We start from the raw sequence: 18,045 nt of genomic DNA, 5'->3' as shown, positions 1-18,045 counted from the left end.
GGCTTGCTATTTTTAAATATAAAATAATACATAATTAGACTGTGATACAAAAATGCTAATAATATTCAGTACGCCCCCCTCCCGCTCCTTATTTTCTATTTATAATTTAGTTAAAAAACAAACAAACTGTCAATCAGTAAAAATGATAAGAGGTTTTACATTATGCAGTTGTCATTTTTCTGCTGTGTAATCGAAACACAGTATAAAATCTAAAATCCGCGCTGTATCAGGGGGCAGCAGGTGTCGCATTCAATGACTGGTTTCAGTAAATTGGAACACTGTAGCCAGTCAGCTTTTTCCCGCTCTGGATACTGTTATGTGACAGTCCTCACCGCAGCGCGAGCGGTGGGCGGGGCCGGTGTTCAGGCACTCGGCGGGCGCGTGCGGTCATCAGCACCTGACGACCACCGTTAATTAATTGATGACACTTTCTCTAGTTCTTTAAATGTAGCGACCGGAGAAAACAAAGTCAAACCTTTCGTTATTGCTCGGTTTCTTTATTTTAAAAAGAGGAGGAAGAAGAAAAGAATATATTCTCGACATTTTCTGGAGACCGGGAACATTATGAAAACTGTTAAGGACGATGGAAAGGTGAGGGCGGCGTCAGTGAATCGTTTTACTAAAGGTAAGATGTGGAAATATAAAACTTTTTTGCTAATGTTTTCCCTCACAGGTGACCTGTCGTGATAGTTCACCTTATATAAGGACTGTATTTCTTATTTTAGTCACTTGTTATGCACCGGAGTTAAAAACAAGGCAAGCGGATGGCCAACTTAAAGAGTGTGGTACAAGTCTTCCTCTTAAACACACTAGTAATATGTTTTGGCTTCAGTCCTGACAGGTGTGTATAATTAACAATAATAATTGTTTTAATTAAATGAGTCATAACAACTACCTGTACTGTCATTGTAAGACATGGTTTAGGCTGGGGGGGAATTATTATATGTGTAAATACAATTGGCTTCCTCAGTTCTTAGCAGAACTCATTATAAATGGATGGAGTACATGCTGAACACACAAGCAAGTACTGTCATTGGCACCAAAACACGTGCAAAGAAGCATCTTTAAGTCTAACAAAAGCGAAATATGGCGTCTAATATCTGCAACCATAAACACTGATATTTATTTCATTCAGTCTTCAAGAATATAGAACAGCAGAATCAGCCTTACCTTCTACATCATTAAGATTTTAAGCAAGTTCAATGGTGAGGCACACTGATAAGATGATTTAAGTACATTTTAGAGTCATTCACTGATTTTGTGACCTTTTTAAAATTACAACACCATGTGAGAGGTATTATGTTTTTTCTCAAGCTCTGATCCTCCATCCTCCAGCAGAGCAACTGATCTTAAGGGAGTTTGAGGATTTTACACACTTTAGATGTTCCTAAGGCTGTGTTTTTTCAGACAGGGTTCTCAGATGTAGTTGGAGTTAGCGAGCTTTTATAACAACTTTGATCTTAAATTGTGATGTGTCCACTGTTATTGCAACCTTGTCATGCTCCTCTGTTGTCTTGTGGATTTTCTCCATCCATCTAGTCTTCCGCTCTTTTCCAACCATCAGTATGTGTGGTTGGCCAGTGGCAGCTTGTCTATTTGGAGCTCTTAACATCTTCCCTCTCTTTGCCACCATCCACTGGATATATCCAGTTTGAATGACATTCCAATCTTCTAGCCATTGATCCTGGTGAAATGGATCAATGAGTGGATGTCTTGTTCACTCCTGGCATACAGCCTGACATCATATTTGTACTAGGTGAGACATCATGAATTAAAAATTGACCTAACCTGCTTCAAATTTGGCTGATTTTCACATTTCTCATTTTCTCATGTACTTGTGCACCACTCCCAGCTGATATTGCTCTGTTGTAATACCTCTTAAACTTGTGCATGGGTAGCAGCTTTCAGTGGAAGAGTCTGCCCTGTTCAAGTCCACATGTGATGCTTCAGACTTGGATATAACCCAGAGCATCCTTGTTGTGGCTGAAGAGATCCACAGGGTTGTCTGCGTGAACCTCAGTCATACTGTCAGGGGAAACTGACAGTATGACTGTACCGTGCTGCCCTCCTTCCTCTCTTTGTTGCTATGCTACTTTGTGACCTTGTCCTCTTTTTCAGAATTAAATTTGAGTTAAATTGTTGCCATTTTGATACAGTGGAGAAACTTAAGCATTGCAGATAAACATGCGTGTGATCAGAAAAGGGTTTCGAGGAAATTCGTTTAAATCAGTGTTGTTTTTAATTTTTATCAGTAGAGTTTCATAAATTATTCCATCTTGTATATGAGGTGGTTGATGGTCACTTACCTTTTGAGATTGAACAATGATGGCTGTGAACCATGAACAGCATTGTGGACAATGCACTCTGTTAGTACAGATAATGCCTCCCTTGATGTGGCTTCTGCAGTGGCCTTGGACTTTGCCTTCACAGCCGCATTGTATTCCTGGTGATGGTTATCAGCATCCTGTTACCCTTGAGTAGTAGCAAGCACTCTATCTACGCAGTGTTAAGTTGTAGGTTTCTTGTACTCAGTCCAAGCATTACCTAGGTATACCTAGGTACATTGTGGTCTCTCGAGTAGTTCCTTTGTTATCTATGTAGGGATACATCTATCTGACTGGTTTGTATATCGGTTTGATCCTGACTCAGAAAGTTGGATTGGGTATCAGTGGAAATGGGCTAATCTATGGGACAGATTAATTTGGTAACTCAATGTTTCCCCAACCTAATGCACTGTAGACTTACATAATGACTGAAACTAGCACCACTGATGAACAATATACTGTGAGGTCAGTTTCTTGATCACTAATATAGAAGTTTTCTTGACCATTGATCAACTACCACTGATGATGATCGAAAATACATAAACAGGGTGTACCTTTAAGACAAATCTGTATACCTAAATCTGCACGATCAACTTGGTCACCTATAACATCTCAAGGTTTCTGGCTTCAACCCGTTGGTAGGCAGCTCTAAACCCCACATCCAGAACACTTTGGATTTTGTTGAGAAGGTGAGAGATGTCATTATGGAGGCAGATGAAACAATGGTTTTGTACGATGTTACATCTCTCTTCACTTGTGTTCCAGCCACTGAATCAGTTGAGGTCGTTCGTAAGAGGTTACAGGATGACCCCAAACTCAAAAAAAGGACCACTCTCAGCCCCGCTGGTTCGAGCGGGGAGTCAAAGAGGCCATCCCTAAATCGAGTAAGGGGCCTAAGGATACATCTTTCACCATCTTACAATGCTGTGATTGCAGCCGTTCCCCAACTCTGTGTAACTGGTACTCATGGTAATGATAATTTGCATATAAATAATCCAGAAACGGACCTCACACCCCATTGTTTGTCAGTGTTGCTAGTTTCAGTCATTATGCAAATATGCTGTTTATAAAGTTGGGGAACCTGCAGTCAGCTGAGACTGGAGACATTTCTTCCACTGAAAACACTAGACCAGATAGACAGAATCAACTTTTTGGGCCAAGAAAAAGAAAGCGATTTATTTCTGCAACCGGAAAGATGCTGGTAGAAATAAGGGTTGTTTAAGTAGGTTTCCTTTTTACGTCAAAGCGACATGGTGGTGGTTGTTCGAACTGGTGCTTCACAGCAGGATTTAAATCCACTGGCAGGATGGGCTCTTCCTGTGTGTTTGTGTGTTCTCTCGTGCTTACATGGGTTCTGTGTGGATACTCTGGCTTCAAACACTCAGTTTCTTCCTCAGACAGAGAAATAAATCCTATTAATTTAAAAGTGGTGTGAATCGGTCAGTCAGAGCTATAATAAAGTTTGATTGGTAGATCTCTGCATCCAGTGGCTTTGTCTCCTCTCATCGTGGAGTATTAAAAAGATTTCTGGTTGTAGACCTGACACTGGAGAAATTGCAGTATACAATTCATATTTATTACTGTTTCATGAATGTAGTCTTGCACATCTTTGCACATTTTTGTTTCTGATTTGCAAATTTGTCAGTGATGCATAATCTGTTTCCTGTTTGCAAGAGAGATCTCTCTCTTTGAGAGTTTGCACGAGGGCTGTTTAAGAGTGATTACGCTTAACTGCAGCAAATGCTGAGTGTGCTCATTTCAAGTGTACCAAGCCTTTTACATGTAAAGGAGGAAACACATGCAATCTGTCAAAACAGTTAGCCAAAGTGCATCACATACTGACAGAGAATACAGTTTTGATCGCCTAGCTTGAGTTCATGACATTTTGCTCTAGGTTTGTTATGCTGGGTTTCCTCTGCAAGCCAGTCACCCTGCTTTTTTCTTTTTTTTTAATTGATACATTTTTAGATAAAAACTACAACAATTAGGCCAGCTAATGACAACACAAAAATAACAGCTAAAGGCAACTTTTAATGAGTAATCATGTTAAATAATCACCATGTGAAAATTAACCATGATGATGATGATGATGATGATGGTGATGATGATAATAATAATAATAATAATAACAACAACATAAATGGGGAAAGATAAAACTGTTTTTCTATGTGTAGGCTTGCAGTATGTTGAATTTTAGGTCTTCTTTTAGTACTGCAGTTCTTACATCATAAAATCAAGGTGCTTGTAAATGGAACAATTCACAGAAAGACACACAATTAGCCTTTTGAACCCTCCTTTGCCTTATCTTGTAATATTAATTGGCTATTGAAAAACAGAAGCTTTATAGTTGAGAAACGTCTAAGTTCAAAGCCTTATTTTTTAAAAAAAAAAGACATTGGTTTGACCTTGAATTTTCCCAAACAAGCATTTTTTTCCCCCACATCATCCAGTCTGTATTGTGTAACGGTCTGTTTTTATCAGGATTACCACTTTTTTATATATATATATATGCTATCCGGCTGGCACTTTCACTCTGAGCTCCTCCCAGACTTGAGTGTGCATACATGTTGTTTTGTTTCCAGTGGGATCTGAGCCTCTCTCTCTGATGCTGTTAACACCATGCTCTACATGTTGACCTGCTCCCGAGAATACACCCATAACCCTGTTAGTACAGTACAGGTCACATTAAGAGGAAAAAAGTGTAGTGTTCACTGAATATTGGTGTTTTGTGGTTGAATATACTACCTATACCCCTTGCCTAATATTTGTTGTGCTGCTAAAACAATTTTAATCGTTGGGGGCTTGTATGAAGGTGTCTGGTTTTACTGGGCCTTGACGGGGGGTTCTTTGGGCTGTGGGGTGGGTCCCCTGTTCATCAGGCTTGTTGCATTGCATTTGGTGGTTGCTTGATCAGACTGCGATGTGGAGAGTTTGGAGCAGGAATCTTTGTCCTGCAGGGAAGAGGCGTTTTATTTTTCATGGGGCTGCTGGAGTGTGCTTGTTTTGCCGCAATGTTTGCGTGGGTGGTACGTGTCAAAGTAACATCGATATTCATCCCAGTACTCAAGGTTTTCCAGCGCAATATTGTATTGAAACAAGATTATCAGCTTTATACATGCCCCCTTGTCAGTTCTTTTACTTTCATGGCTGCTTGTCTCTTCTGATAATCTTAAACAGCTGTGGTTATTCTAGGCTTCTAGGAGCAGGGCAGCTTTATGGCAGTTTTTATCTATGTAATACATTTTCTTTATTTTTGTATTTAATTCATTGAATTAGCCAGGAGGAAGCCTTTATCCTTTTTCTTAACAAAATTCTTTAAAGACTGTATATACCATGACAAAATTTTATTAGTCTTACATTTTAGTTCCCTTCACTGTCACATAGATGTCTGATTTAGGAAAGATGTAAAATACTGTTTGCTTTTTGTAAATATTCTGGACTACATTAAAAACATATTTTCAAAACTAACAACTGAATATTAGTCAGTAACTATTAATGCCCTTGGATGGATGCAGAATTTAATAATTTCTCTCTAAAAATATAAAGTAACAAACATTATTTGAACTATTATCTGAGGGCCTAAAACTCTTTCTCCATCTTTATTCTGACTTCAAATTAGGTCAGTGGTGTATTCATGGACGCACGGGAATTTGGTCAACAGTGTTAATTGTTTGTTAAGTGACATTCATTAGCTGCTGTCTGGCAGAACTGCACTGGAATCAAGTAGCTCCTGGTGAAGCTATTAATCAATCACCTCAGCAAGTGTGGACAGTCAGTTAACTTCCAGCTCCCTCAGCTGCCTTTGGAAGCCCTTTATTTGTCAGGTTAATTGGGCACATTATTGTGTGGGGGTTAAATTGATATAGACTTGTTTAAAATGTTTAGGCTACAAATACGTAACTGCATGAAGGACATCAGGAGTCTGTGAAACCTGTAACTGAGAAATTATAGTGATCAGCAACTAGCAGTTCATCTTTGTTGTTTTCATTACTTATTTTTTTAATGGTTTATACTACATACATGTAATGTCCAAGGAATAGCCATAATTGTTTAGCTTTAGCAGGTAACCGCATTTGTTCAGTGGGTTCCATTCACCGCAGGTTTGTTAATACATGCATGATTAGAGCCACACTCTCTGTGGGACCTTCTGATGGCATTGCATGGGCCAGCTGTGCCAGCTGAAACCTCCTTATACAGCCTTAAATATCATGTGATAAGGACACATTGTAGTATCACCTGACAGTCACTATTCTACCAAACTTGTCTGTAAAAGAAAAATTTCTGTGTTTTGTATCTCTGTATTAGGGCTGTTCGATATAACGATATATATCGGATGACGATATAAAAACGTCTATCGTTTCATTTTACGCTATCGTTTGTTTCGTGGTGTCGCAAAATAAATGTTTACGGCAATATTTTTTTTCACTGTTTCGATGGTCACTGTAGTGGCTATATTAATTTCTTAAAGTTCTCTCTTTCTCATATATTTAATATAACCACACTACGGACGGACAAGCGCCTGTTTTTATGCGTTGTCGTTAGCAACAACGATGGTAAAACCACCGCGTGTCCGCTTGTTTATTGTCCACATAAACTTTTCTCAATAAAGCTCAAGATCCTGTTGAGACTTTTCAAAATAAACTGAATCACGTGAAAGAATATGCAGAGTATTTACGGATGAGAAGCCAGAAAGAGCCGCCAGGTGCTAAAAAATAAACCTTAGACTCAAACGTTAGAACAGGCTTTTCCCCGCAGCACGCCGTGTAATAAATACTCACAAAGAAAACGGAGGCTGTTACAACTTATGTCTAAAAATATATAGTTTCATGCATCAGTTAAAACACTCGACTCCAGCTACACGACGCCCAGCTGGAAACACTTTACGCAAGTCGAGCTGCCCGAGATTCACAGAATTTACAGAAAATGTAAAATTTTTGTGATTTATATCGTTATCGGGACGATAGATGTCTTATATGGGGATATGAGATTTTGGTCATATCGTACAGCCCTACTCTGTATGTTAAGAGGTTGAAACTTTAGCAATGCTTCTGAATAACCACTTTATTACATGACCAATGTATTTCAGGCTGTAGCCTTCATTAGGCTCATCAAAAAATATATTGCAGTGTAGATGTTTGTGTGGAAAAATGTTTCGAGTAGAGAAAAACATAGAAACCAATCATATACATCCAGTATACATATCCACCTGTAGATTACCAACAAGGGATTGGCTGAGCATATGTTGAACAAGGCAATATATTTACTTTATATATTAGACAATTATGTAATAAGTGAAATGTTTGGAAATGGACTGCTGATTGACAGTCCATTTTAAAAAAAGTATGATTGTAAATATACTGTAGTTATATTTACAATGTAAGCAAACATACAACAGGACATGGATGAAACTGCTTTCCACAGGATTTCAACAGTCTGGACCACTTAAACACTCAACTACAGCTGCTGCTTAATGATTTTGGAAATATAATTTGGTCATCACATGTATAGTGATGAACATGAGTATAATTGCAGAAAATATCAGTAATTTTGATAATTAATCATTTGTTTGAATTCCGGTGAAATAGGATGGATATTATTTACTATTTTTTGGACATTTTATACATTTTAAAAGTAAAAAATCTGTTGGCAGATTGGTTAATTAAAAATTTGTTACAAAATGACTTACAGTTATACCGCTGAAATTTTTAGCTCTTCTGCCAAATTCAGCACAGTCTTACCAGACATATTGGTATAACAAACATTATGTGGCTATTGCAGAAACATAATTCTTGTATAAGCTCACAAAAAATAATTATATTATCACTTAGGGCTGAAAACTATACAGATTTTAAATATACAATTGTGAGTATTAATAAACACTTGTAAAACTATGATTATTGTATTGTACAGTATGATTGTTTAAGTTTGGAGCAGGGTTGTCACCATATTAGAATTTCACGCTCAATATCGATACCTATAAAAATGCTTGATACCCAATGCCATTTTCAATACTACATGTTTCTTGACAAAATTAAGAGGCGTGTCCTTTTTTTTTTTTTTTTAAATAAAGATTTTAACATAATGGTAATTTCAATATACAACTCGCGTGGCTACAGGGTAATTGCTAATAGTTAAAGAGCTAACATTAAGGCGCGCACCAGCCAGGTTAACATTTGAACCGTCGATGTTGAAGATAAGTGTTAGAAATTGATTTACCTTGGCTGCAATCCTAGTCAGAATGCACGCACATGATGGAGAGCATTTATTTTGTTTGAATATCTTTGTGTGTCTGTCTGTAGTTTCAAAACAGACACAATTTGTTATTGTCCATGTCTGCGGCCCTTGGCAAGCATATGGAAACAGACAATGTAAGGCAGCGGCCAAGAGGAAAGGAAATCCCACCCAGTGTTTGTCCACTAACTGCGTCTTTGCTGTCTTCCTGCTTGGAGCACAATGCAACAAGGTGCCCTTTGCGGTTTATTGTAGCGTTTTAATGTGCTCTGTAGGTGCACAGAATTTTAAAGCTTGCTGCAGAGTGACTTTTTTCTCTCTCCCTGAAGTCTTTCAGGACAAGCAAAGGGAAGGGCTTGATTTCAAAATGAGACAGTTTAATCTATTTTGATAATGTGACATGCAGTCTTGCAAAATATTAATAGCACAAAGTAGGAGACTGTAGTTCAGCTGATAAAATGAAGCAATTTTGCACACTGGATCTTGAATCATGAGTATGATGCAATTATAAATTCCTACCACCCAAAATAGCTTTGACACATTCTTTAAGCACATATCACATTCAGCACATGTACTCTTTTGTCATTTTGGCTTTAGGATAGGGCGAAATATGACTCACCCAACCACTAGTAATGTTCAGGGAATATTATGACTCACATGACTGCATTAGTATTTTATTCCCTTTTATAATATGCAAATAAATTTGTTGGATTTTCTTTTAAAGGGAGCAGTTTAAAGTGAGGCAGGACAATCCATGCTGCTGATTTGACCATTTACCTCACTTACTTCAAAGTTAAAAAGTGTCTGTGTCAGCATTGCTTCCCCATAAGGGCTTTTGGAAATATAAAGACAAAAACATTTCCTGTGTGTGTGTGTGTGTGTGTGTGCGTGGGTACAGAGTATCACAGTGAAGAGGGAAATATGTAGGGGAAATTTGGAGTTAAAGGGCACCTCTACAATCTTCTGTTCAGTGTTGCTTCTCCTCTCTGCACATTTGTGCATCTGGATCACACAATACTTCATTTGTTACAGACAGATACTGTACAGGATACTGCACATAAATACATGTATGCCTTCTAATAGATTTTAAACATTTTAAAATACAAACAGTGTCTGAGAAAACACTGCAGAATAGAAATATATTTAGAAAACTGACAATAGTAGATGTTTTTTTCAGCCTCTACAGTTTCCAGCAGAGGGCAGTGTGTATGTGCTCCTGTATCACTAGGAAATCGTTTTTAATATAAAAATAAGAAAATAATGGTCATATAATTGTCACTGTGCATTTATTCACACATGAAAAAGACTCTGTATGCTGCTTGCAATATCCAAATCATACTCAAGCATTTAAGGAAAAATGTATCTTGTACCTTTTTTTTTCTCTTTTTTTTTTTTTTTTTTTTTTTAAGGTTGTGATGTATCAGCTTTCTTTTCTTTCTTTGTTGATGATTTTTCTTTTGGTCAGTAGTATGAATATTAATATAAATATTATGAGTGAAGGGGTTACAGGCTTGCTGGTTTAATCACTTCAGCCACTGCGAAGGTCTATGTAGTAAAAATCAATAGGAAACGCTTACCTTTGAGCAGAAGAGACCATTGCATACGGGAGACTGTGGCTGCAAGCAAAAAGGTGCTAGTAAGTGTGTGTGTGCTTAGCCAGCCTTCTTCAATTCAATGAGTCGAAACATTCCCTCTGTGCTTGTTGCACTACACTTGTTATTTTACAATTTTGTCAGTTATGTCATTCAGGTTTCCAGGACAGCTTACATTAATGGTGGAGGGGAGGGATTTGTTGCTGCTCAAAGTGCCTGGGTGAAGGCTATTATTGGGCTGATTCCGTCTCGCTGATGGCTACCCAGCATTCATTAGTTAATCACTTTTGTGCTGATCATTTTGACAATATGAGTAATCAAGAGGTATAATGGAGTCAGATAATAATGTCAGTATTGTCTCATGTACTGTGATTATGTCTAGATTTATTATGTATTAGGTTAAGGTATTATAAAGTTATATACTGACTTGATACACTCAGAATACCTCATCTAGTACCTCTTTAAAATTGAGTGAGTTTTAAAAATAGTTCTTCTTCTACTTAAGAGAAAAACCCCAAAAAACTTCTACTTCTTCTTCTTCGTTTTAAAAATACTTCTTCTTCTTCATCGTTTTAAAAATACTTCTTCTTCTTCTTCGTTTTAAAAAGACTTCTTCTTTTTCTTTAATTTGCCACATTCTTAAAAAGAGTACACTGTTCTTTAGAATGTGACTTGACAGCCAACTATTTTCTCCGGTGTGCATTGCTAGTAATGGCTAATGTAGCCTTGGCCCGCTATCTTACATGAAGGTCCACAGCCCCAGATACTGAAGTATCCTTGCATTTAGCAGTTTGCATAATCTTGCACCACTTAATGTCTGATCATCAAAACAATTTGTTGAAGATGTCATGCTGGCAACCTGCCGACCGCACCAAGAATACCTTTTGGTAATTCAAAAATATTTTCCCTTTGAAATAATAAATGGTCTCCAACTCTATTGTAGAGTCTAAGAGTTGTATGAGGCCAGATAAAGTACTGCAATTATCTAAAAAAATTTGAACATAACAAAACATACAGAGACACAGGAAATCCAACTTACTTGCAGTAGGGCTCTGCACCATGTTATTTATTTAGTTATTTATGTAAAGGTGTAATTTGCAGTGGGATTGTCAGTCCCGATCAAAAGTTTAAGACCACTTGAAAAATGGCAAAAAATCATATTTTGTATGGTTGGATCTTAACAAGGTTCCAAGTAGAGCTTCAACATGCTACAAGAAGAAATGGGAGTGAGACAAAACATATTTTCAACATGCAATTTATTGAAAAGAGCGATTGAACTGAAACAGGCTGTTTGACAGCTGATCAAAAGTTTAGGACCCCGTGCCTTTAAAAGGCCAAATCTGTGCAAAAATGTGGATTCATGGTCTTTTTCAGTCAGGTAGTCACGCTGTCATGAAGTTCTGGTGGCAAAAAAAGGTTCCCTTTTTGAACGTGGTCGGGTTGAGTTGCATAATCAGGGTCTCTCACAGCACGCCATCACTGCTGAGGTAGGACAGTGGTAAGACAGTGATTTGGAATTTCTTAAATGATCCTGAGGGTTATGGAACAGAAAAGTCAAGAGAAAGACCCAAAAATATTTCACCAGCACTGAACCAGAGGATCCAATTGGCTATCCATCAAACTGGTCGATCCTCGACCCAAATTAAGGCCGTTACTGGTGCCGACTGTAGCCCCATAACCATCGGGCGGCATCTGAGACTAACAACAAAAAACGTCTTCAAAGGCCTCGTCGCCTTGAACACCACAGAACTGACCGTTTGGACCGTTTGGACAAGAGAGCACCAAACATGGGACATTGAAAAGTGGAAGAAAGTTTTATTCTCTGATGAGAAAAATTTTAACCTTGATGGTCCTGATGGTTTCCAACATTACTGGCGTGACAAGCAGAGCCCACCTGAGATGTTCTCTACGTGCCACAGTGGAGGGGGCACCATAATGGTCTGGGGTGCTTTTTCCTTCAGTGGAACAATGGAGCTTCAGGAGGTGCAGGGGCGTCAAATGTCCGCTGGCTATGTCCAGATGTTGCAGAGAGCATCCCTCATGACTGAGGGCCCTTGTCAGTGTGGTAATGACTGGGTTTTTCTACAGGACAACGCTACAGTACACAAAGCTCGCAGGACAATGGACTTCTTCCAGGAGAATAACATAGAATAACACTCTTTTGGGCCCCCCTGTGTGTTCCCCTGATCTAAATCCAATTGAGTACCTTTTGGGGGTGGATGGCAAGGGAAGTTTACAAAAATAGACAACAGTTTCAGACAGTAGATGCCCTTCATGTGACCGTCTTCACCACTTGGAGAAATGTTGCCACTCACTTCATGGAAACACTTGCATCAAACATGCCACAATGAATTTTTGAACAGATCAACAATAACGGTGGAGCTACTCATTACTGAGTTCATGTTTGGAACTTTGATTTATGTTTTTTTTTTTTTGTTTTGTTTTTGTTTTTTTTGGGGGGGGGGGGGGGGGGGGGGTTACAGTTTTTTGGTTTTTTTTTTTTGTTTGTTTTGTTTTGTTTTGTTTTGGGGGGTTTTTTTGTTTGTTTTTTTTTTGGAGGTGTGGTCCTCCAAAAAACAGCCTGTTTAAGTTTAACCATTGTTTTCAATAAATTGCATGCTCAAAATGTTTTTTCACTCCCATTTCCTCTTGTTGCATGTTGAAGCTCTACTTGGAACCTTGTTAAGATCCAAACATGCAAAATATGATTTTTGCCATTTTTCAAGTGGTCTTAAACATTTGATTGGGACTGTAATACTACATAATTTCACTCTCAATGCCAGTACCATGAACATACTCAATACTATTTTCAGTATCGTAGAGAAAATGAAATTATGAGCTATGTCTTTTTTAAAAATTAAGATTAGAACAATAGGTTGGTGCAATAAAGATAACTAGGACTGGGCCATATCATACCGTTCACAGTAATACCGGTATAATGTTGGGCAACGATAAGAAAATGAAATATCGCGACAGAATTTGGGTAAAACGCGCATGCGCAGTACCTTTGTTTTCATACGCACATGGCGGAAAAAGCATGGTGACGGAGAATGAGAAGGGCGAAAGCGTTGAATGAAACGGATGAACCACAATTGGTTTGTAAAAATGCTGCAACTTCAGTGGTGTGGAACTGGTTTAGCTTTCGTCCGTCAGATACACAACAAAGCACTATTTTTGGTAGCGCATGCTAGCGGGCCGTCGTTATTACCGTGTTGTTTGGAAAATACGGCACACTTAAAATCAATCCTTTGATTTTTCTGAAAATCGACAGAGCCCCTTATAATCCCGTGAGCCTTATGTATGAACTCTGGTTGTGTTTACTGACCTCAAAACGACTTTATGTACACGGCGCTCGAAAATCTGTCAAATGTTTCAGTACGACTTTGCTAAGCTATGAACCTGCACCGCTTGATGGATTGTCGGAGCATTACGGCTATCGTAGGCGGAGCCTCGCGGAGTGATACGTACTTGCTTCAACATAATGTTACCGTATTGTGTGTGTTTAACCTCTTTTTAAGTTTTGCGGATATTATACGTGGTTATGCTGAGAATATGTCGGCCAGTTTCCACTGGAAATGCCTTTTGGTTAAACTGTCAGCGAGGAATTTGCACTGTTACGTTTTTATATAACTTTAATGCACATAAAAAAAACAGCTGCTTGTTTAAGTGAAAATACAGTGATGTTCTGGGTTTTTTTGCACTAATAAAGTTGTGGAGTTGTAAAGTATTTTGTCTAGTGTCAGTTATATCATCAGTTATATTGTTATCGCAAATTTTCAAATGTATATTGTGATAAATATTTTTGGTCATATCGCCCTGCTCTATAGACAACTACTGTGGCTATAGAGTGATTAGGAACAGTTAAACAGCTAACACTAATGTTTGCATCAGGCAGTTTAGCCTTTATGATAATTGTTTACTGTGTTAATTTTGCTAAAATTGGAGCTTTACTGACGCAATAGTAATTTTTAGTGTCTGAGTGTTTTGTTGTTTGTTTTTGATTTTTGCCTTTCTGCAATCTTACTATACAGACCCTGTAAAGGTCTTTGAATGTTGAAGTGACAAAGCATGTGACACACAAATATTTTTGTCACTACCAAAACTTTTAGCCTATCTTTATCTTTTGTGTGATTCAATAAGTAGGCAGTATATTTATTTTCACTTGAGGACAAATTGGTAGTGCTTGCATTTACAGTGCTTACAATGTTTGGTTTTGATGTGTTTTTAAGAGTTCAGCTTTATTAGCCAGTATAAAACATTTTCTAGAGATTTAATCAAAAACAAATCATATAGATGAAGTTGGAATACATTTGGAAAAAATTGACATTGCAATAATTGTGTTTTCTCCTATCTATAGACTGACAGACAGACAGATGGATAGTGTTGTTAAAAGAATACAGAAATGTTAACCAGATGAAATAAATGGTTCTGTTTGGAAAGCATTAATCATACTCAGATGGGTTGACTGGGGCGAAATCAATAGCAAAATGCTCCTTTTCTAAGTTGGAAAAAGTAGTTTCAAATCTGAAGAGTTTTTGAGTGCACATTACCTTTTTTTTTTTTTTGGTAAACTTTATTGCTATAAAACACTTGGTTTAAATGCACCAAATACTGGAGAAGCTCTTTGTGCCTCAGATTGAGTGACCCTTATTAAAGGACTCTTTCTCAGGAGAGAGGTTTTTTCTCTATTCTCACAACTCTCTTTGTAGCTTCGAGGAAAGAGAAGTGCACAGAATGCTTCTGAAAGGTTTAAAGTCATTGTAGAACTTTAATACGTAGGATCTACAGTAAGAAGTCCAAGGAATAAGATGGACTTGTGCAGGACACAGCCAAAGGCTTTCTCCTAAGTCGAGCCTGAAAAAGTGGAGGTCTTTCGCAGCCCTGGATACATACCTTCTTAATACTTTGAAATTTTTTAAAGAGACCTTTCTTGAATAATGTTCTTCTGAATTGAACATATTCAAAACTGTGTACTATTCATTCAGAATTACTTTGTTCTTCAAAGCAACTTATATTTCACCCAATTTCAGCTCCACCACTGTGTAGTGTGGGGTCCCTGGCTGTCCAGGGCTGAGTATAAATCTTTTTGTAGAACACTTAGTTGGCTTTTTGCATGTTCAATTCTTCTTTGGCAGCCTCACGCTCAGTGCTTTCTCCTCGAGTGCACACTGTGTGTACTCACAGAGGTTGCAGTGAAAAACTATGTCCTCTCTCCTTTTCACCTCCCATGATTGAAAATCTGCTCTGCTCTCCTCATCTATGATACCCAGCTCCTGATGTCACTCTAAAAGCTCCTTCAGATATGTTGTCTCCCTCTCTTTTGCGTCTTCCTAGCCTCTACTTTTCTGGGTTTTGGATTTTGTTTTTCACTCCTTCCTGTTGATCTTGGAAGGTGATTTCCTTCAAGTTATTTCCCTGAACTGCTCTCTCCCGTCCTCCATAGATGATATTATCAAACTATATACTGCCTGTCTCTGATCATATCAGCCTTTGCAGTGCAAGGTTGCAAGTCAGCTTCTAAGCTGCATCTTACCCTCACTTGATGTATTACTGGACCCATTTGTGTTAGTTCACTTTTATTTATGTAGAGCAACATCAGCTGTCTCAAGGTGCTTTATTTTATAAGGTAAAGACTGCAGAATTAGAGACAGAACCTCCATCTGCAGACAACGGCATGAAAGAAGAATCTCGGTTAAACAAGAGACTCCCACCTGCATCATTGTATGGGAGTGGCAGCCATCTAGTGCAACAGTCAGTGTCCATCTAGTCTGGAGCAGGTGGAAGTACAGGAATGAATGAAGACAGAGAATAGATGTGTGCAAATTGGGGGGGTAAAGATGGAAGGAGCAGATGTAATGAATAGAGGATACGTTTAAATACCTGCAGTCAGCCATCCAAAGCAACTGACAGTGTACAAGAGAGGTGAAGAGGAGAGTTCAGGCAGGATGGAGTAAGCGGGTGGAGAAAAGTGTCTGGGGTATTTTGTGACCACAGCAAGATTGAAAGGACATGTGTATAGTTTGGAGACTGTGGTGGTGACAGAAAGACTGGATAGGTGTTGGGAGTGACCAGGAGGGCAGAATTATAAATGGATACATCAGGGAGGGAGTTTTTCCTTCGCACTGTCGTGGTTTTCTGATACCTGTTGTTTTCTCTCAGCATAAAGTGGCTTGAAGTGACTAATGCTGTGATTTGGTCACATATATATGTGTGTGTGTGTGTGTGTGTGTGTGTATAAAAAGCTGAGGTTGAGCAGTTTGCAGTCAAAGTTAGTTAAGCAAAGTTATTGGAGGAAGGAGCGGATAGTGGATGAAGGGTGTTGAAGATGGAACTGCAAGGCAGGAGGAAGGCCACAAAGGTTCATAGATGTAGTTAACGAGGATATGCAGAGGATTGGTCTGAAAAAAGAGGATGCTAGGTATAGGGTGAGATGGATGCAGATGATCTGCTGTGGTGAGCTCTAAAGAGAGGAGCTGAATGAAGATGGCTGGGATTAATTCGGGCATGCAGATAACACTGTAGTGTTACCTGCAGATTTGAATTTTATTTGTTGCAGTATTGGGGTATGTCTCTGCATGGACTCATGCACAGTAAACGGTACCTTTTATTAAGTGCTCCTTAGTAAATATTTTAATTGCCAGATACATGATGCCAAATAAATAATATTCAACTGGCTTTCCAGTGAGTCTCTTGTTGTGTGGTGGGGTTATGATTAGTGCTTGTTCTGCAACCTTGGTGAGGCTGGTGTTCAGCCATATGAAACAATTCTCCACCTGCTGCAGGTTCTAGTTAGACTGACATGGACAACTGAAGACCTGGCACTATACTATACTGAAGTCCGCAACATGGGATGTCTATAATTGGTGCACTGTAATGTGAATTCTCCACAGTTCAGTCTGTACAGTCACAAAAAAACAAACTCCTTCACATTCACCATCTGATGACAAAATATGCGTCACTTGAACCATAACGGACTCGCAGATGTGGAAAGTTTAGTCGAGGTTTAAGAAGAACCATTGCCTCCTGCAGTGATGCTAGAGTCTGTCGGGCTGCAGGGTGATAGACTCAAGACGATATCAAAGACTGCCACAACAGCATCCTGGCTATTTTGTAGGTCTGGCTGATTATTAGTGATTGAACTTCAAAAAAAATGTGGAAGACAAAGTTCTTTTGGATAAACGTATGTTTTAAAAAAGCTCAAATGAGTTGCCAAATCCCTGTGCAACCCAAGCAAGTCAAGTCAGTGTGGGATGCATTGTGTGTGTGTACATGTGCTCGTGTGTGTTCACCTGTGTCATCTTAGTTATATTTCCTTAAGCTGCTTTTGCCTGAGAGAACATAATCAAGTTGTTCTTCTTCAAATTAAATCTCTAGCTAGTTTGTGACCTGAAATATAACCTCATCCCCCTGGCAATGCTTTCAGCTACTGAACGTTGACACACACACACACACACACACACACACACACACACACACACACACACACACACACACTTGTATCCATAGAGAGGGAATTGCTGGAGCCTACTGTATATACTGATAGCTCCTGCAGTGAAGTGTATGGGCAGCAGAGTAACGAGAACCAGCTGCTACCCTCATCTTCTTTGTCTTCCTCGCCTTCTTTCTCTCTCCATTTCCTTCAGCAATGTTCTTTATTCCCGAGTGTTATTATGAATATTACTGTCTGTCTCTCTTCCTGTGCCATCCAGCATAAAAACAACAACAAAGAAAGGGACCTCCCCTAATAAACACACATGGAAAAGCTGACAACCACACTAGATAATAGACTCATACAAACAGAAAGGCAAAATAGACTCCTACACATAGACAGAAAGACAAGATCAGCGCCTACACATGCAGACACTGAGGTGTGGTTAATGCACAAGCACACGCATACT

The 18,045-nt window shown here is 38.7% G+C and overlaps 1 protein-coding gene across 2 annotated transcripts in view; it reads left to right on the top strand.

Annotated features, from left to right (window-relative positions):
- Positions 1-446: 446 nt before the first annotated feature.
- slc4a11 (solute carrier family 4 member 11) overlaps positions 447-18,045 on the top strand; it is a 108,281-nt gene continuing 90,682 nt past the window's right edge. Inside the window, exon 1 of one of the 2 annotated variants that reach the window (XM_084914906.1) lies at positions 447-625. In XM_084914906.1, the coding sequence (XP_084771032.1) occupies positions 565-625 (61 nt within the window). In that variant the 5' untranslated portion in view covers positions 447-564. The remainder of the gene's footprint in view (positions 626-18,045) is intronic. The other variant, XM_084914908.1, reaches the window with a different exon arrangement.

This window comes from Perissodus microlepis, chromosome 19, assembly GCF_051167445.1.
Source record: "Perissodus microlepis isolate ML-2025 ecotype Zambia chromosome 19, ASM5116744v1, whole genome shotgun sequence".
NCBI classification, from domain to species: domain Eukaryota; kingdom Metazoa; phylum Chordata; class Actinopteri; order Cichliformes; family Cichlidae; genus Perissodus; species Perissodus microlepis.
Note: the sequence above shows the minus strand (reverse complement) of the source record. Positions and strands in the feature narration are given on the sequence as shown.